This window comes from Leuciscus leuciscus, assembly GCF_965113295.1.
Source record: "Leuciscus leuciscus genome assembly, chromosome: 2".
Classification (NCBI taxonomy): domain Eukaryota; kingdom Metazoa; phylum Chordata; class Actinopteri; order Cypriniformes; family Leuciscidae; genus Leuciscus; species Leuciscus leuciscus.
The window spans coordinates 21,342,647-21,366,405 of record NC_138726.1 but is presented as its reverse complement, the minus strand read 5'-3'; the positions used below and the strand labels follow the sequence as shown (position 1 = coordinate 21,366,405).

The window sequence follows — 23,759 nt, the reverse complement described above, 5'->3', positions numbered from 1 at the left end:
ATATTGATTAAATATACAAAATATTCATATTTTCACTTACATACCTGCTCTGCCCATCAACTCATATACACCGGTGTCAGTGTTGCCATCATTGTCATCAAAAACCTATGAGAACATTGTTAATGACACATGAATGACAATGACAACATTTTAAAATATTATATATTTGACAAAAAAGATCAACACAATCCTTGTTAAATGTTTAAACATCAAAGTAACATACATTTTTGCAAGTGCTTTAGAAAAAAGAGATATGTTTGGTTATACTGCTGATGTACTGTACATCAGGTCTTATATGATTCAGAACTGAGTTGAAATTAGCTTGAATATGACAGAATTAGAAAAGACAAGATAATATGTTGTTTACTGACAGACTGTAAAGTTGGTCAGTTCAATCAATTTTAAACAGATCAAACAATAAATGCAAAATGATGATAAGTAGGCACACTACAAAGTGTTAACTTAAGTGTAATGTACACTTCTTTCTTACTGCCTCTCTCTGTGTTCTGTTCCTTAGCAACCTGCTACTATTCACTTGTGATAACAGCCTCCACTTCTTTCCCTTCAATATTGATTATGCACATTATGCATTCAGTGTTATGAATATATTCATTAGAGTAGAAAGGGAGAATTAACAGATAGACAAGACAAGCTAATTGCACATCACAAGTTGAGGGGTTGTGAAAGACAGCTGCTTTGATGTTGGACATGAGTGTAACATTATCATTTATCCACAAGTGCTCTCTTGTTGTCATGAATAATTCAAAAAATGTTCTATTGTCAAATAAATAATCTGACATGTCAACAAACTGATTGACAGACAAGCAATAAAAAAGACCAAGCTGTGGGTTAAATCACCATGTTGCTTATTAAAACGTACTCGGTTACTAACGTAACCTCGGTTCTCTCTAGAAGAGGGAACGAGTACTGCGTTTTTATCAAAACGCTACGGGAAAAGTCTCTTTTCACGAAATACTGAAGCAAAAAATTATCCTTAATTTTCATACATGTAAAGCGCGTTGCATCAGTAGTCAGCTATGGCGAGACGGCTTGCTCGCTCATTGGCTGCTCTGCGGCAACTGCATAAGCCTATCGAGCGAGGCCTGAGGTGACGTCACGAGACGGGTGTGGCTAACCTCTATAAAAGGAGCTCGAAAAGGCTGATTCACTTGATTTTCATCGCCGAAGCGAACCAGAGTGAACCGTACGCACGGCAGAGAACGCAGTACTCGTTCCCTCTTCTAGAGAGAACCGAGGTTACGTTAGTAACCGAGTACGTTCTCTTACGAGAGTCCTCTCGTACTGCGTTTTTATCAAAACGCTACGGGAACCCCTTGTAAAACGCCGTGCGTGCTGGGATAAAAAACACCGATCACTGGAAGCTAAGCCAGATGTACAGTGCATAATCACCAGATAGACTCACAAAGAATCCGGGAATAAGGGATGGGGGACCTTAATTCCCTAAACTGTAACGTCCGCAGACGTAAACATGACCTCACAGAGAGAGTCTAGAGACAAGAGGGGATTCCCTCCGTCCTTATATGGTCGCGCCAGCAGACGCGAATATGACATCACATAGACAGGGTGGGGAACCTGAACTGAATGTGGGAAATGTGGGTCTTACACAATTCTGCCCATAAGACAGTCGGTAGCGCGTTGCGCATGCGATTTCAGTGTTCTAGTTAGACAGCTGAATCGACTACACCGATAGTAGCTTAGCCTGCAAGGCGGGAACTTCTAGGTTGTAAAACCTGATAAATGTAGACGGCGAGGCCCAGCCTGCCGCCGTACATATATCCTGTAAGGAAATCCCGCTGGACCAAGCCCACGAGGAGGCAACGCCCCTCGTGGAGTGCGCTCTGACTCCCAACGGGCACTGAATGCCCTTGACAGTATAAGCCAGCGCTATGGCGTCAACTATCCATCTGGATAAGCTCTGTTTCGAAACAGCCATTCCCTTGGAACGTCCACTGAACGAGACAAAGAGCTGCTCAGTCTGTCTGAAGACAGTGGAGCGAGACACGTAAGCTCTTAAAGCCCTAACAGGGCAAAGAAAACTTGAGTCCCCTTCCTCACTTGACCCCGGCAGGGCAGACAGGGAGATAACCTGAGCCCGAAACGGCGTGTTGAGGGACTTTGGCACATAGCCATGCTTAGGTTTGAGTATGACTTTAGAGTCATTAGGTCCAAACTCTAAGCACGCTGGGCTCACGGAGAGCGCGTGCAGGTCGCCTATGCGCTTCACCGAAGCGAGAGCCATCAAAAACACTGTTTTGAAAGACAAATGTTTGAGGCTAATAGATTGGATAGGCTCGAAAGGGGCACCTTTCACGGCCGCCAAGACTGTAGAAAGGTCCCACCTAGGAACTGAAGGAGGTCTGGGTGAATTCAGCCTCCTAGCTCCCCTGAGGAAGCGGATGACTAAATCGTTCCTTCCTAGTGACTGACCCAGCGTTGTTCCGGAGAACGCTGTAATAGCCGCCACGTAAACTTTGAGCGTGGAAGGGGATCTGCCCTTATCCAACAGCTCCTGTAGGAAGGAGAGAACCTCCGTCACCTCACAATCGAGAGGTGATAGGCTCCGAGCTGTACACCAGCCGGAGAAAACCGACCACTTTGAGGCATAAAGCCGCCGAGTCGACGGCGCTCTGGCCTGAGTGATGGTATTTATCACTCCCTCTGCGAGGTCAACGGATATCCGTTGAGCGCCCACGCATGAAGGGACCACAGCTCCAGGTGTGGGTGCCAAATCGAGCCCCCGGCCTGCGAGAGGAGATCTCTCCTCAATGGCACTGGCCATGGAGCGAAGTCTGCTAGCTGCATCAGGACTGGAAACCATGCTTGGTTCCTCCAGAACGGTGCCACAAGCAGCACTGGGCATTCTGTTTCCCTGACCCGCTCTAACACCTGTGGCAGGAGGGAGACGGGGGGGAAAGCGTATAGCGGGCAGCGCGGCCACATGTAGGACAGCGCGCTGTCGTTCTTGGAAAAGAACACGGGGCAATGAGCGTTTTCGCGGGACGCGAATAGGTCCACCTCCGCTCTGCCGAATCTCTCCCACAACAGCCGGACTGTTTGTGGGTGTAGAGACCATTCGCCCAGGGGAATGTTGTTCCTGGACAGTCTGTCTGGGCCCACATTCTGGAGCCCAGGCACATGCACTGCCCTCAGCGAGCGCAAATTGTGCTGAGCCCATATTAGGAGGCGTTTCGCCAGCCTGTACAGGGATGTGGATTTCAGACCGCCCTGGCGATTTATATGGGACACCACGGCCGTGTTGTCCAAACGGACTACGACGTGTTGGTCCTTGATATGGGGACAAAAACGCGTCAGCGCGTTGTGCACTGCCAGCATTTCCAGGCAGTTGATGTGTTGGAGCTTTTCTCGTTCCGACCACAGGCCGAAGAACGGTCTGCCCTCGAGCAGCGCTCCCCATCCCGAGGTGGATGCGTCTGTCGACACCATCCTCACTCTCGAGGAAGTCCCCAGGCTTACACCTGATTGGTACCAGCCGTCCGCCAACCAAGGTATCAGGGCTGTCACACAGCTTTGATTGACCTTGAGGCGTAACCGGCCGGACACCCACGCTCCGCGCGGTACTCGCGCTTTCAACCAGAACTGCAGCGGGCGCATGCGGAGCAAGCCCAGCTGGAGAACTGATGATGCTGAGGCCATGAGACCCAGCATCCTTTGAAACTTCCTGAGCGGGGTGAAAACGCCGCGGCGGAAAGACCTCGCCGCGCGCTGAATGTGCAGCACGCGCTGTGGCGACAGCCGCGCCGTCATAGACTGCGAGTCCAGAACGATACCCAGAAACGAAATCGTTTGACTGGGGTTCAGTGAACTCTTCGCCCGATTGACCGTGATACCAAGATTCTCGAGGTGATCGAGTAAAATGGTTCTGTGCTCCACGAGCTGAGATCGTGATTGAGCTAGGATCAACCAGTCGTCCAAATAGTTCAGCACTCGCATGCCTCTGAGTCTGAGAGGAGCGAGCGCTGCGTCCATGCATTTCGTAAATGTACGAGGTGCCAGGGACAAGCCGAAGGGCAGGACTGTATACTGGTATGTCTGACCCTCGAAGGCGAATCTCAAGTATCGCCTGTGATATGACGCTATCTGTATTTGAAAATACGCGTCCTTCAGATCTATCGACATGAACCAGTCTTCTCGGCGAACATGCGCGAGAATTTCGCTGGTCGTGAGCATTTTGAAACTGCGTTTCACTAATGCTCTGTTCAGCCGTCTTAGATCCAGTATGGGTCTGATACCACCGTCCTTTTTGGGGACAAGAAAGTATCTGCTGTATAGCCCCCCTTCGCTATGAGCTTGGGATACATGCTCTATCGCCCCTTTGCTCGTCGGTTTTGATATTTCGGCGCGAAGTAGGTGTGCTACTCCTAAAGTCACCGTAGTTTCGACGCGCGCTGTGAAGCGGGGAGGGCGTCGACAAAACTGTAGCGAGAAGCCTCTGTTTATAATGTCTAGCACCCAGTCCGAAACCCCTGGAAGCGCTGCCCATGCCTCTGCATGGCTGGCTAAGGGTTGGATGCGAAGCACGCTCTGTTCTGCAACAGAGGTGCTTCGGGGCGCAATAACATAGGCGTTACGCCTGTGACATTCGAGGCGGGGAGCGCGCTTATTACAGCGGGCAGAACGCTCGTCCTCGACCCTGCTACAGTGCTTAACTGAGTGAGGGAGGGCTGAGAAAGTCTCGTGGGACTCATGCTGTCTGCGAGTAAATGTGGGCGGGAAACGGGCACATTCACTGCTTTGGACGCGCTGCCTGCCTGAGCAGAGCGAGCGCGCACAGGTCCCGTTTTTACAGAGAGCCTGTGATCTGTGAGACATAGTGTTCGTGGGCACTGGGAAGTGGGCACTTTTACTATGTTGGAAGCGCAATCGACCTGAGTCGATTTTATGTGCGCGAGCCCTAGGGGGAAGCGCGCTGATCACAGTGGACAGAATGCCTGCGCTCGACCCCGCTGCGGTGTTTAACCGAGCAAAGGAGGGCTGGGCGAGTCCCGTAGGACATATAATGGCCGTGAGTAAGTGTGGGCGCGGGAGAGCGGGCACAGTTACTGCAACGAGTGCACTGTCTGCCTGAGCAGAGTGAATGCACACAGGTTTCGTCTTTACAGAAACCACAAGGCATGCAGAACATAGTGTTTGTGGGCACTAGGCAGTGGGCACGTTCACTATGTTGTGTGCGTGATCGACCCGAGTCGAATATATGAGCGCGGGCTCTGTGTGAAGGGCTGTGCTAGTGTGTAGGGATGGGCACTAGGCAATGGGCATCTTCTCTACACATATAGCATCATCGGCCGTGGCCGGGACTTCGGTAGAAGTCTGGCCATGTACCAGGTGCTCGTGGGCTGCAAAAAACACGTCTGCAGTTGCCTCTCGGGGAACAAACAGAGTGATTTGCATTCGGCGGCATAAATATTTTCTGCCGGCAGACCTGGGATTCGAACTCGGATCCCCCGCGCGAAAGCCTAAGAATCTACCACTGGACCACAGTGAAGATACATAGACAAAGTCAGCGCGAGTATTATCCACACTGGCGTTTGCTTGCAGGCATGCACCACGTGCTCGTGGGCAGCAAAAAACACGTCTGCAGTTGCCTCTCGGGGAACAATCAGAGTGATTTGCATTCGGCGGCATAAATATTATCTGCCGGTAGACCCGGGATTCGAACTCGGATCCCCCGCGCGAAAGCCTAAGAATCTACCACTGGACCACAGTGAAGATACATAGACAAAGTCAGCGCGAGTATTATCCACACTGGCGTTTGCTTGCAGGCATGTACCACGTGCTCGTGGGCAGCAAAAAACACGTCTGCAGTTGCCTCTCGGGGAACAAACAGAGTGATTTGCATTTTCAGACACCTGCAAAATGCCAGAATGTGAGAAGAGTGGATATCGCCCAGCTACAGCGGGGCTGAAAACCCTCCATTCTCCTTTCGCCAGTGACGCACGGGAACCGTAGAAACGGTGTTCGGTTGCAGGCAAGCGGGTACTACGCGCTCACTGGCTGCAAAATGCATCTCTGCAGTCGCCTTCAGGGGACTGACAGAGCAAAGCATTGGCGGCATAAATATATATGCCGCTAGACCGGGATTCGAACTCCGGTCTCCCATGTGGAAAACCTATAATTCCACCACTGAGCCACAGGGGGATACAGGCTTTTGAAAGCGGCGTCAACATTTATTCTTCGGCGTTTGCTGGCAGGCAAGCGTGTTATAACAGACTCACTTGCTGCAATAATATTTCCAGTCGCCGAACAGGGAACTGAGAAATGTGAAAGAAAAGAGGTCAGACCGACCAACGGTGAGAACGCTCTTTTTTTCCTTCGCCGGTGAATGACGCGTGCAGAGGCAGGGTAGCTTTTCTTGTAACGTAAAGAAAAACTAATCCCGCCATCCGCTTCCAGGAAGGGCAGCCTCGGAAAGGATGCCCGGCGAGTCCTCAGAGTCACCGTAGGCAATTGGCTCGGAGTGAAGGCGTTTCGCCGTCAGCGAGCGCGAGCGCTGCATTTGAAGGCATCTTGAAAAAGACGCAGCTCTTTTAGGGGTGAGTGTTGCAAAGCGAACACACACACACACACACACACACACAAGAACAAGAATGTAAAGGATATGGCGTCGGAAAGCGCAGCAGGTACGGCGGTAGAAGGCGGCGTTGGCCAGCTGCTTCGAGGGCTTGTCCCGCTGAAGTGCTTGCATCAGACGACGCGTGCTTCCTCGTGATCCAGCGATGCGTGAGCTTCGCTGAAGAGATGAAAATCAAGTGAATCAGCCTTTTCGAGCTCCTTTTATAGAGGTTAGCCACACCCGTCTCGGCGGGAAATGGCAAGGAGGGCGCGAAGCGCCCTCATTGGCCTGACGTCACCTCAGGCCTCGCTCGATAGGCTTATGCAGTTGCCGCAGAGCAGCCAATGAGCGAGCAAGCCGTCTCGCCATAGCTGACTACTGCTGCAACGCGCTTTACATGTATGAAAATTAAGGATAATTTTTTGCTTCAGTATTTCGTGAAAAGAGACTTTTCCCGTAGCGTTTTGATAAAAACGCAGTACGAGAGGACTCTCGTAAGAGAACTATATTTGGAAATTATTTGATTCAGTTTTAGTTTTTAATAACCATGTTTTCAAATGCATGTTTATGGCACTGCTCTTGTCCTAAAGTTACACATCTGATCTAGTGCATGACTAAAGTGTAGGCTAAAAAATCTTTCAGCTAAAAATCTTTCAGCTGAGACTGACGTACTTATAAGAACGCTAAATGTGGCTTAATGCATATTAGAATGTCCCCTTATTATGTCGAAATAACGAGTTATGTCGAAATAATGAGATATGTCGAAATAACGAGATATTATGTCGAAATAACGACTTATGACGTCGAAATAACGACTTATGACGTCGAAATAACGAGATATTATGTCGAAATAACGAGATATGTTGAAATAACGACTTATTATGTCAAAATAACGAGATATTATGTCAAAACAACGACTTAATATCTCGAAATAACGAGATAAGTTTTCTTTTTCTTTTTTTTTTCAACTTGCGGTTCAGGGCTTCCGTAACAATCAGTGCCAAAGGGTCAATTACAAAGTGTGTATAAGACAAATAAGAAACTTCCTTCATTTTTGCCAAAAACTTTAATCCAAAGCAAATTATAGTGATTATAATCACAAAATAAAATATATATATATATTGGAGTATGTGTGATTCTACGTAAAAAACAAATTTAGTTTAAGCTTGATTTCTCTTCAATTGAGGAGCAATTATGGTGACATTGCCAAATGGTCATAAAGTTTACCCTAACAACACTATATCATGCTTCAGGCTATGGTTTCTTTTACCCCCAGAGTGGGGTTAAATTGCCCTCTCCCTAGGTTTTTTAATATATGATTAATTTAAATCAAAACAAATTTCTTCTATCATTTATTTCAACACAAATTATGCTGCGTCTTTAATAACCATTGAAAATAAATATATTTACATTAATATGGATTCTGCCACATTGAAACCTATATTGTGTACCCTTCCTAAAACTACATTTAAAGACCTCATTGTGGCATCACATCACATCACATCAAGTTAAACAAAGTTTTTCTGTGAATGCAGTTTGAGTGACTGAGAATGGAAATGTATCTCAATAAAATCACAGTAATATTTATTAGCATGCAAAAATTGTCATATTTGAGATCCAAATGCTTCAAAAATCCCACAGCTGAATTGTGATAAGACCATGTTACTCATCTATTTTGTGAATATGTCATTTGAGTCAGAAAGTGTCAACAACGATATACTTTAAAGCAAGCTAAATGTCTTATCAGGGAAATGTGTGATGTTGATTTGACTATTATACACTAACTGAAAGCCCCCACTGTTAAACATTACTGAGGAAGATGCTGTGAGGCTGTTATTCAAATATCAAACAAATCTCAGTGCTATGCCAGTATCCTGCTGGTAATAATGCATTCATTCAATGACTGTGCTCAAGTTGGACTAAAAACGCAATAAAAAGTAATGGCTGTTTGATGAAGGATCATTAGTAAAGATGCAACACACCACGGATGTTCAAATGTAAAGGGAGACAGTTCTCTCTCTGAGAAGTAGAAGCAAGGATCTTTTTTTTCAGTTTTTTTGTACCGGTTTCTTCTTCTTGATCGTTTTAAGGGTTAGTTCACTCAAAAATGAAAATTCTGTCATCATTTACTCACCATCATGTTGTTCAAAACCCGTAAGACTTACGCTCATCTTCGGAACACAAATGAAGTTACTTTTAATGAAATCTGAGCAATTTCAGTCCCTCCATTGACAGATTTGCAACTAACATTTTGATTCTTCAAAAAGTTCATAAACAAATCCATATGAATTGAGTGGTTTAGTCAAAATTTTCTGAAGAGACTCTGTCACTTTATATGAACAGATTTAATTTAGGCTTTTATTCACATATAAACATTCATCAGTATATCAGAGCTCGAGTTGAAGCTGCTTCATCAAGCCCCTCATCAGTGGACAGCAAGCCAAATAAGTTTAACCTAATACCTTAAAGACAATATGGGCAAACTTGTTCATTGAAGGGCCCTTAGAAATCAATCCACCCCTCGGATCAATACACCACAAACATTAAGCAATTCCACTCCTCTCCATTCAGGATTCAACCTACATTTTGAGTGTATGTCAACTCAAAGCAATGCTGGTCTCCCTCAAAACATGGCTACCTTATACAATTGATAATAGTCTTTTAATGGCAGCATTAAACTTTAAATTTGAGGTTATTTAAGATTTCCGATGTTCTTGGTACTATAGGTCTATTAACACTGTGGGAGTTGCATTAGTGTGGGGTGTAATGTTCTAGATGTGACATGTAAAGCCCACACAGACTGAGCTGTCAGTGAAAGCTTACTGAAGTTAATTTAACACAATTTATATTATGTGGTGTATTAAGGGAGTTAGCACAGATAACACTTTCTTTAGTCAAAAGAGACCATCTTAATCCATAACACTCCACCAAATGCAGAATGGAATACTTAAACTTCAAAATGTTGATTTTGTTTAACCAAAATGTTTCTAATGTTTGACCAGCACTGGTGAAGCTTACCCTGAAGGGCTTAAAGTGCTTGCCCCTGTAATGGAGCTGACCTGATGTTTGTTTATGTGACATTTGTGATGATTTATACAATTCTTGCACAAAAGTTTACCAAATAGAATGTCAAAGATATATGTGAACCAGCCCTTGATCTATGGAAAATATGACATGATAACAACAGAGCATTTGCATGGTAAAAATAATTACTGCAATTTCTCTGCTTTTCCCCCAGTTCATAACCTCCACAAATTAACCCATACAGAGAACCCTCTGTATGAGAGAATGAGAGGGTAACACTTTAGAATATGGTGAACAAATGAGTAACACAAAATTAACATTCTAGTGACTACTATTAACTATCAAGAAACTCTGATTAACAAATTAGTAAGTAATAACTGCAGTAGTTCAGTATTAGCTAAACAGTAACTACTACTCATACCTCTTCATACCTTTCAACTACAGTTTCATTACAATGTGAAATGTATCAATAACATGCAAAATAACATTTTAACCACTTTTACAACTAAGCTTACATATTAAAAAGTTAATAGCAGACTTATGATTAGGGTAAATTGTTAATTTTGTTCAATTTTAGTACATCAGTCCTGTTACAGCAGGATTAACTATGGATAATTTGAAAAGAAATAGCTTTTTATTAGGTTTTTGGGATGTTATTCCTGTGGGCAATTATTGGGCATCCCTCTGAACTTCACCCTTATTTGTATTAATTTTCCCTGCCACATTATTATTACTACTTCAATAAAGAGAAGATAGCTTAGGTGAGATCTGATCTCACCATCATTGAGTCTGTCTGTGATTACATGAAGAAACAGAAAAACTCAGACTAAATCCATAAGAACTGTGGCAACATCTCCAAGACACTTGGAGAAACCTACCTTCAAAGCTACAGTACTGTGAAACGTTTTATGCACTTGTGTAAAAAGTGCTGTAAAGTAAAGAGCTTACAAAAATAATGCCATAAATAGATTTTATTTATCAGTTAACTTCTATTAACTAAATCAAATCAATATTTGGGATGACCACCCTTTGCGTTTAAAACAGCTTTTGTCCTAGGTACACTTGTTCATAGTTTTTCAGCTAGCTTTGATATTTCCTACTGACACAACACAGCAAAAGATATAAATAACTGGCTTAAAACCATTTATTTTTTGGTGAAAATACAAACGTGCCTAAGGCTTTTGCACAGTAGCCTATATGCAAGGTTTTGCATAAACAAAATAATTCGTTTTCCATGTATCAAATAACACAGTTTAAAAGTAGAGGCATAAAACTGATGAGGATAGAAAGAGAGGGCGAAAAAACAGAACTCAGTTAAGCAGAAACACTTTTTAATAAGATTTCTGTCTCAATGCTGTGCTGTTTGCAAAACAAAACAAGTGTAATTAGATGGGTAAAGGCTAATGGGAAAGCCAGGGAGACGCCACTTCTCTTTGACATTACTCTGGTACAAACTTGGATGGCAAATGAGCAATCAGCCCTCTAGAATAATGTTTGTTTTCTTCCTGCATGATTAGCCTCTATCGATAGATTCATTAAATATGCATTGTAATATTGTTGTTTTGTTGTTTGAATAATGCATGAGGGCAGTAATAAAGGGAGGAGAGATTTGAAAGAAATGCCCTAGCTTGTCACAGTGGTTCAAATCTGTTATTCTATTGCCAAATTAAATTAAATGAAATTAATGTATCCTTATTGTTACGCAATGGCAGGGACGTGGAGAGGAAAGAAACCAGTCATGGAAACAGAATTATAATCCACTCAAGGGAATCAGGAACATAATCCAAACAGAGAAACCTGGGGCCCGTTCTTCGTACGTCGCTAACTCAGTTAGCTGGATTTGATTGTTGGCGATTTGGCATGATCTTGGATTGTTTGGTTCTTCGACGCTCATCCTGGACTTGCTGTCATAGCAACAGGTGCGCAAACTTGAACCTGCTCGGGAGCAGGCTTATTTCATGTAAACAGGATTAGACTGCGGCTTCATAAGCGGAGCTGATATGGGAAGTCCATGGGGAAGTCCAGCGCAGCTACAACTTTCTGAGATGTAGGCTATATTTTTTTCCGTGACTCGTGAGATTGTCGTTTACATTATAAAATTGTTGGAAACGCACATTTATGTTCGACTTGTCGGAGTCGGGCTTTAACTACAGCTCAAACTGTTTGCATTGCCCTAAGATTATTTGCGAGTGGCTCTTTCCTTTACACTATTGGAGATGCGGAGAACTTGATGGAAAGTGCTGTCTGTCGTGTCATTCGGAGTTTACCTGGCGCTTTGAGGCTTAAAAAACAGTTTTAGGTTTTTTTGTGGCATTTCCAAGCCACTTAAGACCCAATGTTGTAAAGCAGTTTTTTTTAAAGCAGTTTTTTTTTTTAGGCTATCATAATTTTTTATGAAGATCATGCCATCATGACCATGCCGATTACAGTATATGTCACTCAGGCTTCACTAAACGTGATTGGTACCATAGAAGATTTCAGTGTCTGATAAGTCTGAGGTTTGCACACCTGACAGGGCCTGTGACATTGTTGCATGTGCCATATTACACAACATAAAAAAAAATAAAAAAAACCACTTTTCATTAAATGTTTAATAAAAGACAAATATGCTTAGTTCCTTGAGTTTTATTTCAATTGTTCTTTGTAAAGAAAAGCCAGTGTTCAAATGCCTGCAACAAGAGATATTAGACGCATGCCTCATGCAACAAATAAAAAGGAAAAGTTGGCTATACACTGCCCACCTGTAGGCCTATGTCTCCTCTGTGTGTGCAGACTCTTCTGTAGGCCTTTCTGTAGATGTGGAATCCTGCAACTTATATTGCAGCCATAAAGCATACAAGTATAAATTAAGTAAAGTTATTTATGCACTTGCAGGTAGGCTAGTTCCTCCATATGGCAGTTATCTGAGAGGGTTTATTCACTGTCCAGTGCAATGGAAACAAATGGACATTACAAAGTCTTATTCTTTCCTTTGGAAAGTTAGAAAATGTCCACTTACTGCACATATTTCAGCCACCACTTTCTTGGGAACAGATACAAGTGTTGGTGTATTATGTAAAAGTGCACAAAAGAGGAAAACACAATGTCATTACAATGAACTACACTCGGGAAACATGTGATCAATAACTCATGGCAAAATATTTTTTACATTAACATAAGTTTATCAGTTTTCACTTTCACAAGTCAAAGCAATTCATCATTACTCAAGATTTAACAGTTGAAATGACTATACTACTAAGATCTTTTCTTTTTTTCCAGCCTTTTTCTTGGTTGCTTTTATAAACAGACAACCATTTATTTAACAGTTCCTTTTATAGAAGAGACTATAATAACTAAAAAATACCATTATGTAGAATATTTTTGTACTTCACTTTTATTTGTTTCCATGTTCTAGTGTGGTGACTCTGACATTACAATGAACAAAGTAATTATGCAATTATTAAAATACAAAAATATAGGCTAATAAGTGATAAAAACATCTAACATGGCCACTTCTAACGGATTTAAATTGTCTGCTACTTTTTGCCAGCCCTCTCTCCTGGCTTTTGCAGACTTTGAGGTGTTCCCTGGCGTTTTGATTAAACATTAAAATTCCGAATAAACTTCGACTATTAGTTCTTGCTCTGCTGAGGAGAAAAACTGAGCCCGCCCTTTGGCCACGCTGAACAGCCAATAGCAGCGTTGCTGATCAATGTTTCTACTATCGATACATATCCCCTTTTCAACCAGCGCATGAACGCGCAGTTATCTCAGATAACTCAATCCAGCGATACTAATCATAAACAACAGGTGTGTTCGAAGAACCGAGTTAGCCAGATCATGATTAGCACGATGAAATCATCTTGGATGTGTCATTTGATCTCGGATGTAATAAGCAACGTACGAAGAACGAGCCCCAGGTGTGCAACAATATAGAACACACACATACAGGAACAACAACTCAAACACAAGGGTAAAAATACACAGGGATCACAAGGGCTAACCAGGGACAGGTGAAGGATATTACAGTAGTACAGTAACTATGGAAACAAATTAGGGTAACTATAGAAACTAACAAGATAGGCAATGAAAACAAGGGAAACATGAACTAAACACAGGAAGCCAGAACACAGAAACAATGTGACTTCTTACTTTAGGTCTGTAAGCTTCGTATATCTTTCTGTTTTAAATCATATCATACCTTGTCGTTTATACTGCTAAATATAGCTTACTCAACATCACACATTAACCTGACATCGCTAGCTTCAATCTAAATTGTTATTGCTAGTACAACACGCTAGTAATTTGCTAGCCTGTTAGCGTGCCATCTGGGCGCTCTTTATTTTTTGTATTTTTTTTTTTCAAACAACAAATTTTCAGTTCATCAAACAAATTAGGTGAGTAGGATCAGTCAACAAACACGTAGAGTCATGTCATCTTCTCCTCTTATTGTCACTTGCGCTTCATGTAACATGCATAGCATAGCCTTCTCTGTCAGCACAGGATTTACGATTACATGACGATTACATGACTTTAAATGAGTCCACCCCCCAAGATTACTGTTATAAACATTTACCTCGTCTGAAAGGCAAAGGAGGAAGTGTTGCTATAATTTATAGTAATATTTTCAGAATTTCTAAGAAGTCTAGTTTCAAATATAATTATTTTGAAGTGTTGGTGCTTAATGTAACAATATATAGTGTAAATGATAAATCACGTTTGAGATTTGTGCTGGCTACTGTATACAGGCCACCAGGGCACCATACAGACTTTATCAAATAATTTGCTGACTTTCTATCAGAGTTAGTACTGGCTGCTGATAAAGTCCTAATTGTTGGTGATTTTAATATACATGAAGATAACGACAAAGATGCATTGGAATTGGCATTTAAAGACATTCTTAACTCTATTGGAGTTAGACAACACGTGTCAGGACCTACTCACTGTCGTAATCATACTCTAGGTCTAATATTATCACATGGAATCAATGTTGATGCCGTTGAAATTCTGCAGCAGAGCGATGACATCTCAGATCATTATCTAGTCTTGTGTAAACTTTATTTAGCCAAGGCTGCAAATCCGACACCGTGTTACAAATATTAGACCTATCACCTCTACCAATAAAGATTGCTTTATTAATAATCTTCCTGATCAGTTTCATCATCTCAGCATCCCAGATAGCTTAGAAGAACTCGATTTTGCGACAGAAACTTTTAACTCTCTCTTTTCCAGCACTTTAGACACAGTTGCTCCTTTGCGCTTAAAGAAGATTAAAGAAAATAGTCCAACGCCGTGGTACAACGAACACACTCAGGCCCTATTAGAAGAAAATAAACAAAACCCTTGGTATTTATTTGAAACAGTGGCTAAACTAACAAAAAATAAAGCTTCAAGCCCAGAAGTTTCCAAGCACCACAGCAGTAATGACTTTATGAACTTCTTCACTTATAAGATTGATAATATCAGGGAGAAAATTATAACTATGCAACCCTCTACTACAGTATTGCATCAGGCAGTGCATTGTAGTAGAAAAGGCAGTATCTTCACAACTATGTTCCTATGTTTTAGAAAGAAATGATATCTGCAAGGATTTTCAATCAGGATTTAGACCGTACCATAGTACTGAGACAGCTCTCATTTGTGTCACAAATGATTTGCTCTTATCATCTGATCGTGGTTGTATCTCTCTATTAGTTTACTCGATCTTAGTGCTGCATTTGACACAACTGACCACAACATTCTTTTAAATAGACTCAAAAATGATGTTGGCATTAGTGGAATTGCATTAGCATGGTTTAAATCATACTTATCTGACCGTTATCAGTTTGTAGCAGTCAATGATGAGATGTCTTATCGATCAAAAGTTCAGTATGGTGTACCACAAGGCTCAGTACTAGGACCGTTGCTGTTCACTCTGTACATGCTATCCTTGGGAGATATCATTAAGAAGTATGGCAATAGTTTTCACTGTAATGCTGATGATACGCAGCTCTAAATTTCTTCACACCCTGACGAAACTTACCAATTCACAAAATTAACGGAATGTTTAGCTGATATAAAAAAAATGGATGACTAGTAATTTCCTACTACTTAATTCTGAAAAAACAGAGATTCTAATTATTGGACAAAAAACATCCTCACGTAATAACCTAGAATACTGTCTAACACTTGATGGCTGCTCTGTCAATCTTCGTCGTCGGTTAGGAACCTGGGTGTGCTCTTTGATACCAATCTTTCATTTGAAAGTCACGTGTCTAGTATCTGTAAAAACGCATTTTTCCATCTTAAAAATATATCTAAATTATGTCATATGCTCTCATTGACAAATGTGGCACAGTTAGTTCATGCGTTAATGACATCAAGGCTAGATTATTGTAATGCTCTTATGGGTGGTTGCCCTGCACGCTTAATAAATAAACTACAGCTGGTCCAAAACGCAGCAGATAGAGTTCTTACCAGAACCAGGAAGTATGACCATATTAGCCCCGTTCTGTCAACACTGCATTGGCTCCCTATTAAACATTGTATACATTTTAAAATATTGCTGATTACTTACAAAGCACTAAATGGTTTAGCTCAGTACTTGAGCGAGCTCTTAATGCATTATAATCCTTCACGTCTATTGCAATCTCAAAATTCCGGCCAGTTGATAATACCCAGAATATCAAAATTGACTGCTGGCGGTAGATCCTTTTCCCCTTTAGCACCAAAACTTTGGAACAGTCTTCCTAATATTGTCCGGGAAGTAGACACACTCTGTCAGTTCAAAGCTAGACTAAAAACACATATCTTTACCCTAGCATACAAATAACACATTATAGACTTCTATTATTCAATGTTAGGCTGCATAGATCAGATTAACACTTCCCGTAAATCCTGATGTACTCGTTACATCAGAAAAAGAATGGCATCTACAAATGGCATCTATCTACGCTTCAGGACGACAATGCGTCCTGAAGTGTCAACTAGTCTCTCCCCTGTGAAGGCATCCCTCCCCTCCCTTTACGTCTCTACAGATAAAGCGTTGTCGGGATAATTCCGGTTTACGTGACTACGCGGAAGCGATAAAAATTCTGTATTATACATTGTAAGGCCAGACAAGTAGTTTGTTGAGGGTTGGTTTGTAGGGAAGGACTACACACCTGCACACATATATTCAAACACGTATCCCTATAGACTGAACTCGTAATACGCATGTGCAGGCCATCAGCGTTCTCACAGGTTCACGTTTTTAAAGTTTGCATTGAGAGAACTTAAGAGTTTTCTGTTAAAATGGTGTCGTGTTAGCGGCCCCTAAGATAATAACTAATGATCGTTGCGACGGAAGTGAATCAATCAAAACTAAATTTAGCTGGACAACAACTTTATTTTCCTATTATCACTGTAAAGCCGCTTTGGAACAATCTACATTGTTAAAAGCGCTACATAAATGAAGATGACTTGACTTGACTTGAACTTGAAACATAACACTGAAATAAATTAAACTAAATGATTGTAAAATTAAAACATTGTAAGGGCTTTCTAACCGATATTGGTCAGCAGTGTTTGTGTTTTTGCAGTCTTTATGATATTAAGAATTGAATACAGTAGGTTGTTATGATCAGCATAATTTTCTTTAATAAATAAAAACATTTCATTATAAAAATATAAAACATTTCAATATAAAAATACTACATGCATTAGACTATTCATGAGTAAAAACAGTGTTAAGATTATAGCCTTGTGGGCAATGCTACAACATGTGCCTCGCGGTTCTACAAGCGATCCGATTTCGAGTCCCGGCTCTTCAAACTAACTTCATAACTTTGTCTCTAGTTTAATAGGCTATTTGCCCATATGAAAAAAAACCTGCATGATTCATATACAGCAACCATATACACTCACCTAAAGGATTATTAGAACACCTGTTCAATTTCTCATTAATGCAATTATCTAATCAACCAATCACATGGCAGTTGCTTCAATGCATTTTGGGGTGTGGTCCTGGTCAAGACAATCTCCTGGGCCCGTATTCATAAAGAATCTTAATGCAAAGAGTAGCTCCTAGTGACAAAATTCTAAGAAAATTCTTAGAAATGTGGCCGTTTACTCTTAAAATTACAGAAACAATCCTAGTAAAGAAAAAAGTAATTCAGAAAGCATCTTAACCCTTAAAAGAGGTCTTAAGGTCAAAATTGTTAGGAGCACGGACGAGGACTTTTAGGAGGCTTAAGAGTTTCTTTAGCAGAGGAGAAAATGGCAGAAAGACGAAGAGGGAGAAGAAATGTGTTGCAGACAATGAATAACAGTGAGTTAATAAGACTCTATAGATTAGATCGTGCAGGGATCATGTTTGTGACTGATCTTATTAGAGACACGCTAACATCTCCGACACAGCGCAGAAATGCCATAGCGCCAGAAATGAAAGTAAACACTACATTACGATATTTGGCAACTGGCCAACTATTTGGCAATCAAGCGACGAGGATACTTTTTGTGCGCAAAAAACAAACAAAAATAACGACTTTATTCAACTATTCATTTCCTTCTCTCTGGGCCTCGAGTTAGTTCACGTAGTGTTTTAGCGCAGCGCTTCTGTGTTGCACGTCACCACGTAGGCTCACTATTGGCCGACGCTGGTCATGTGTGTGATGCGTGTGACGTACAACACAGAAGCGCTGCGCTAAAACACTACGTGAACTAACTCGAGGCCCAGAGAGAAGGAAATGAATAGTGGAATAAAGTTGTTATTTTTGTTTTGTTTTTGCGCACAAAAAGTATTCTCGTCACTTAATAAACAAAAATGTTCCGCCTACATAAAAACGCAAAAACACGCTATCAAGCGCTGTCAAGAGCATGCCACACCAGCAGGCGGCGATCGTAAAGCCACGTTGGCCAATCAGAAGCCTGAATCAGATGCAAAAACCCCGGTTTTACTGTCTACACGACAACACTGCAACCGGCGTTTCTGAAAATCCTCACCCTGGCAGTGGTTTTCAAAAATGTTCGGTTTCAGTGACCTGATACTGCGTTTCCGTGTGGACGAACGGCCGAACCGCGTAAAAAAAAGTCACGGTTATAAAAATACCCGTGTCCGTGTGGACAAGGCCTAAGGCACATGGGTGGGGCTAACTCAACATTGCCAAATGTGATTGGTATGCAATAAAAAATGCCAGGGAAGTAACAAATCACTGGATTGGTTAAAATAATAAGCAGCATAAAATATTATTTTCTCTTTTTTTAATTTGACTTCAGAGTTGAAAGTGGACTTAAAGGGTACATGGGCTTAATGGTGCACTTACCCTATATGCAGTTGGCAAATTTTTTAATTGTACAGTGCAGAAGCCGGTTTGAGGATTACTGTCAGAATATCACTGACCTTTATGAGGACTGTTCATTTTCCTACAGGATTTGAAAATGCAGTTAAAGGGATAGTTCACCCAAAAATGAAAATTCTGTCATCATTTACTCACCCTCAAGTTGTTTCAAACCTGTATGAATTTCTTTTTTCTGCTGAACACAAAAGAAAATATTTTTAAAAATGTCTGTAACCAAACAGTTGATGGACCCCATTGACTTCCATAGTATTTTTTTTTTCCTACTATGGAAGTCATTGGGGTCCATCAACTATCTTCTTTTGTGTTCAGCAGAAAAACGAAATTCATACAGGTTTGAAACAACTTGAGGGTGAGTAAATGACATAATTTTCATTTTTGGGTGAACTATCCCTTTAAAGACCGTGTATTTACATTAATTGTGAACTGTCTGAACATTTAAAAACAAATATTTATGAGTAACATTAACTGTGTTTATATGCCAGTAATATTAACTTTTTTATTTCCTCTAAACCTTTGTAAAAATATATTCCATACATCCACCGGTATAACTACATGACATTGGCCTTTATTGTCGATGAGTAGCCTACAGCAATACAGCATATTTTACACTGTTTTTAACACGTATACAATATGGCCTACATTTAAACCAGTGTAACAAACATTTTCGAAGTAAAAATTAAACATTTAGGCCTAAACAGTAATTCAAGTGTAATCAACCGGTCTGTGATCCAATATCCACCGGATCAGCGCTGGTTGCCGTGCCGGAGATGGACTCGCCTCTGCGGGGGAAGCCAAGCTGCGACGCGACTGATTCAATCACCTGCCAATAAACAAACAGTGCACAGTTCTGAGGACATTTTATCATCCAAATTAGTTATATTCATTATCTTTAGGAATATATGCTTTTTATGCAAGGCGTTACAATCACGCGAAAAGGCAGGCGCGAGTCGACACTCGTTTAACTCGTTTAAAGGAGACATATCATGCTTTTAAATCGTTCCTTTTTACATATAAATCATACATTTGTAGTCTATATAAAGCGGAACTGCAATGCTTGGGTCTGAATTCCTCATTATTATAGCTCCACAGGCCCCTTTTCTACCCCTTTTCTGATGTGCGTCTGAGAGCAACTCGTTTTGGTGCGGTCTCTTTAAATACAATTGAGACACTTCATACTCTCCAGGTTGTAGCGGTGATACTCGGTTCAACTCCACCCCGTTCGGCCATTTTTGTAGTTTGATAGCAGAGATACGATTATCTAGCGGCACAGAAACGTTTTATTCACACGTTATTAACAAAATGTCAACAACGGAAGACTTGTCCAGCCAGCCTTACATGTTCGAGCCAGAGTCGGAGCCGGAGCGAGATGAAAATGAAGACGACGAACCTGATATAAATAGAATATAAAGATATCAACGAAGCACCTGAAGAGAATAATTTCAACTTTTCTGTACTTCTAAACACTCCAAATATACAACAAAATGCATTTAAGGGCTAAAAAAGTGGATTTAGCATGATATGTCCCCTTTAAGGTGAGTAACATTGTGTCTCTGTATGTTCTTTCGCATTAAATAAAATGATTTAAAGCACATAATGATTATACAGATAAAATAAAACATACACACACCTGAATTTCACAGAGGAAATGCACCAATTCTGCGCCGCTGAGAAGAGGAGAGGACTCGGAGAACTGTTCTGGACTGGAGAGAGTGAGCGAGTTCAAACAGCGCGCGCTCACTCAATCGTTGAGTTGTCGTCACGTCAAAGGGTGGGGGAGGGGTGCATTGTTTTTTTAATAGAGTAAACTTAATCAATTTCTTATGCGTGTTAAATATTAATAATATTGATTTTATTTAAGTACACTGTTAGACTTTTCTGTAATTTCTACAGTTATTTACTTTAAATACCCCAGTATTATACTGCTATTTCTCTTTACAGCAAATAACTGTGATTCCCATTGCATCATGGGAATTTTCTGTGACGTCTAACACCACATACAGAGACTTACTGTATTTTTTAAATTTGCTGTATACTGTATTTGACGTAACGGCCTCTCAGGCTGGCACCATTCCATCGTGCTTTTTATTTCCTAATTTTTGCCTTACACCGCGTGTCTACAACGCTATAATACCCAGAGGCTGTCTATATTGGACACATTGAAGCGACCGGACCTTTAATACAAAATGCAAACCTGTTTGTCCCTTGTCAGAAATAGCGCGAGCGCTTGGACTCGGAGTACCGTACGTCAGAAATATAACGGCCGCGGCGCATCACTACACTGTCTGGGATTTGTCGTGACTCGTGTCGACTGTCGCGCCAGAGCACCCAGTGTAATATCAGTGGGGTCTGTCTTTTGTTGGATCGCGCCGTTCGTGTCTGGCCCGGGGAAGAGACGGAATTCACTTCACCCATAGACAGTATATAAACTGGACACAGCGACCCCATAGGTTTCAACGGAGAAAAGTGAAGCAAATTAGAAGTACTCATTTCCTGATTGCCGAGCAAACTGCGCAGACTCAAACTGAGCTTGACGACGTGGATGTGATGTGAGCAGCCTGTCTGACAGTTGTAAGTCTTCTAGGAGCTGTGCCAAGCGAAATCTGAATCATTCCCTTCCGAAACTTGCAGAGACGGAGAGCGTGAGTAGGAGCTGTCCATGAGCTAGGAGCAGGAGCAATTTTATGACTCCATATGGGCTTCTCCCTTGACTTTATCGGACTTTATGCCTCCACGTCCCCCCGATTAACTGCGAGCTTCTCCTCCTGTCTCTACGGTAATTTCCAGAGAGTCGCGTGGTTATGACGCAATCGTTAGCCTGTTTTTACAAAAACTGCTTCTACGGGGCCATAACGTAAGATACAAGGTAATGGAGCATTTTATACATTGTCGTGTTTCTTTAGAAATAAATAATGGACAAATGGAGTCTTTAAACGCCTCAGATGTAAAGTTATTTGCTGTCAAAGTGACGCCAAAATGAATGGGAGTCAATGGGATGCTAACAGCAGGTGAAGGCTTGTTAGCCAATGGCGGCCGCCGGGGGTGGTACGGAAATCGAGAGCTCGATTACCCCCCTGACTTCACCGAGAGAGAGAGATCAGCAACAAAGGTAAAAAAAAAAACAACAACAAAAAAAAAACACATTCTGTGTGTGTTGACAGGATTGTGCCCAGTTTAACCAATGTTAACGTCGTCAACATGGCGGTAACGAACTTTACCACGGTAAACTGAGCTAACGTTTCATTTTACACACTTTGTTAGATTATTGAATTGTCGAGTTAAAATGTGCCAACGAGCAACGCGTTTACATTAACAAGAAATGTGAATAAACTAATGTGAAATTCTGTTTTGGTTGTAGATAATGTTGGCCTACTGATGAGAACCTTTATAGTTTTAGCATTAGTTTGCAAACTATAACATATTATAGTTTTTTTTTATTTTATGTAATTTAATATTTACTTCCATTTTTATATGTGTTTAAAGGCAACTGCAACAAAGCGCCAATTCGCGCCAGTGACTTCTAGCAAGATTCCGGAGGTAACGTTAGGCCATTTGTGATATATTTTGAGATAAGTTTGCTGAAATGATTAGCAATATGTGAAAATTGCTTTGGAGCCACTGGTGCATACTAGGTAGCTTACAATATCTTATAAAATCTCTATAAAATTGGCTAACTTTATATCAAATAAGTGACCTTTGCATCATGTGACATGTCTAACTTTATATTTATTACACAGCAAATGAACCAATCAGAAGATGGACCATTGTCTTTGTTCAGTCTCGCCAGATTAAATGTATCCAGGTAAGCACTGCAGTAAAACTCTCACTAATTCATTCATACCAAATCTAGCGTTCTAAACAACTTAAGTTTATATTTTTGCATTATTTTGATATTTTATTAGGCAGAAGACTCTACCATTGCAGTCCCACCTGACCAGGAAGCTCCTAATATCAGCGCACAGGTGGGTTAACTACTGTAGGAAGGAGAACGATCGTCACACAGTGATTTCTTGCATGTGTCTTTCTGTGTATTTGTCTCAAACAGGAACCCCTCCACTGCAGACAAGCTGAAATGGGCTAAAATCATCTATTTCAGTCTTTCTTTCTATGGATCTCAGCATTTTTGGACAGAATTTAAGATTAGTAAGTATTCAAATTTAATCTGGCATAATTTAATTTAGTTCTTTTGTATGCTATTTACTGACAAAAGCTGTTTACAAATATATATTCTTAAGTTTTTGTGAAAATAATAATAAAAATTAACAAAAAAGGTGAATAATGGTGAAAACTAAAAATAATGTGACACTAATATTCTCTCTCTCTCTCTCTCTCTCTCTCTCTCTCTCTCTCTCTCTCTCTCACTCATATAGAGTTGGAACCGGGATCTCCTCTGAAGGACTGAGTACATCTGTGTTTGTGGACACGCATACAGACCAGGGAACATTCTGAGGTTGTCAATCAAGTTCTGAACAGGAACCAATCTTTTGAGAAGTTCATTTATTCGCAAAGGTGGACAAAAACATTGTGTTGGCTTTTTAAAGATTATTTTGATGATGACTTTTACTCCTATGCTGTAGAAAAGATGGAGGAGTAGACAGTCAGACATTGATAATAATAAGAAATGTTTCTTGAGCATCAAAGAGACTTCTTTCAAAAACATTAAGACACTTAAATACTTCTTTTGGCCACCAGTGTACATGAATCCAACACATTTTTGTAAATAAGTGAAATTATTTTGAAGGTGGGGTTATATGTCATGTATTGTGAAAAGAACTGTGTTTTTCCCTGTGTTTGACATTTCCTTTTTGACTGCTTAAAAATGTATTTATATTCTGCAGTTTTATGAACGT

The 23,759-nt window shown here is 41.2% G+C and overlaps 1 protein-coding gene and 1 long non-coding RNA gene across 5 annotated transcripts in view; one reads left to right on the top strand and one right to left on the bottom strand.

The window, feature by feature from the left end:
* The window catches only part of LOC309485333 (B-cell scaffold protein with ankyrin repeats-like), a 111,334-nt gene that overhangs the window by 33,105 nt on the left and 54,470 nt on the right, over positions 1-23,759 (bottom strand). For all 4 annotated transcript variants that reach the window (XM_082152158.1, XM_082152157.1, XM_082152160.1 and 1 more), the window contains exon 8: positions 45-105. In XM_082152158.1, coding sequence (XP_082008284.1) covers positions 45-105 — 61 coding nt within the window. The remainder of the gene's footprint in view (positions 1-44; positions 106-23,759) is intronic.
* LOC309486562 lies at positions 22,124-23,027 on the top strand. The gene is made up of 4 exons (XR_014201589.1): positions 22,124-22,446; positions 22,647-22,711; positions 22,812-22,871; positions 22,955-23,027. It is a non-coding gene; the product is annotated as an uncharacterized lncRNA (long non-coding RNA).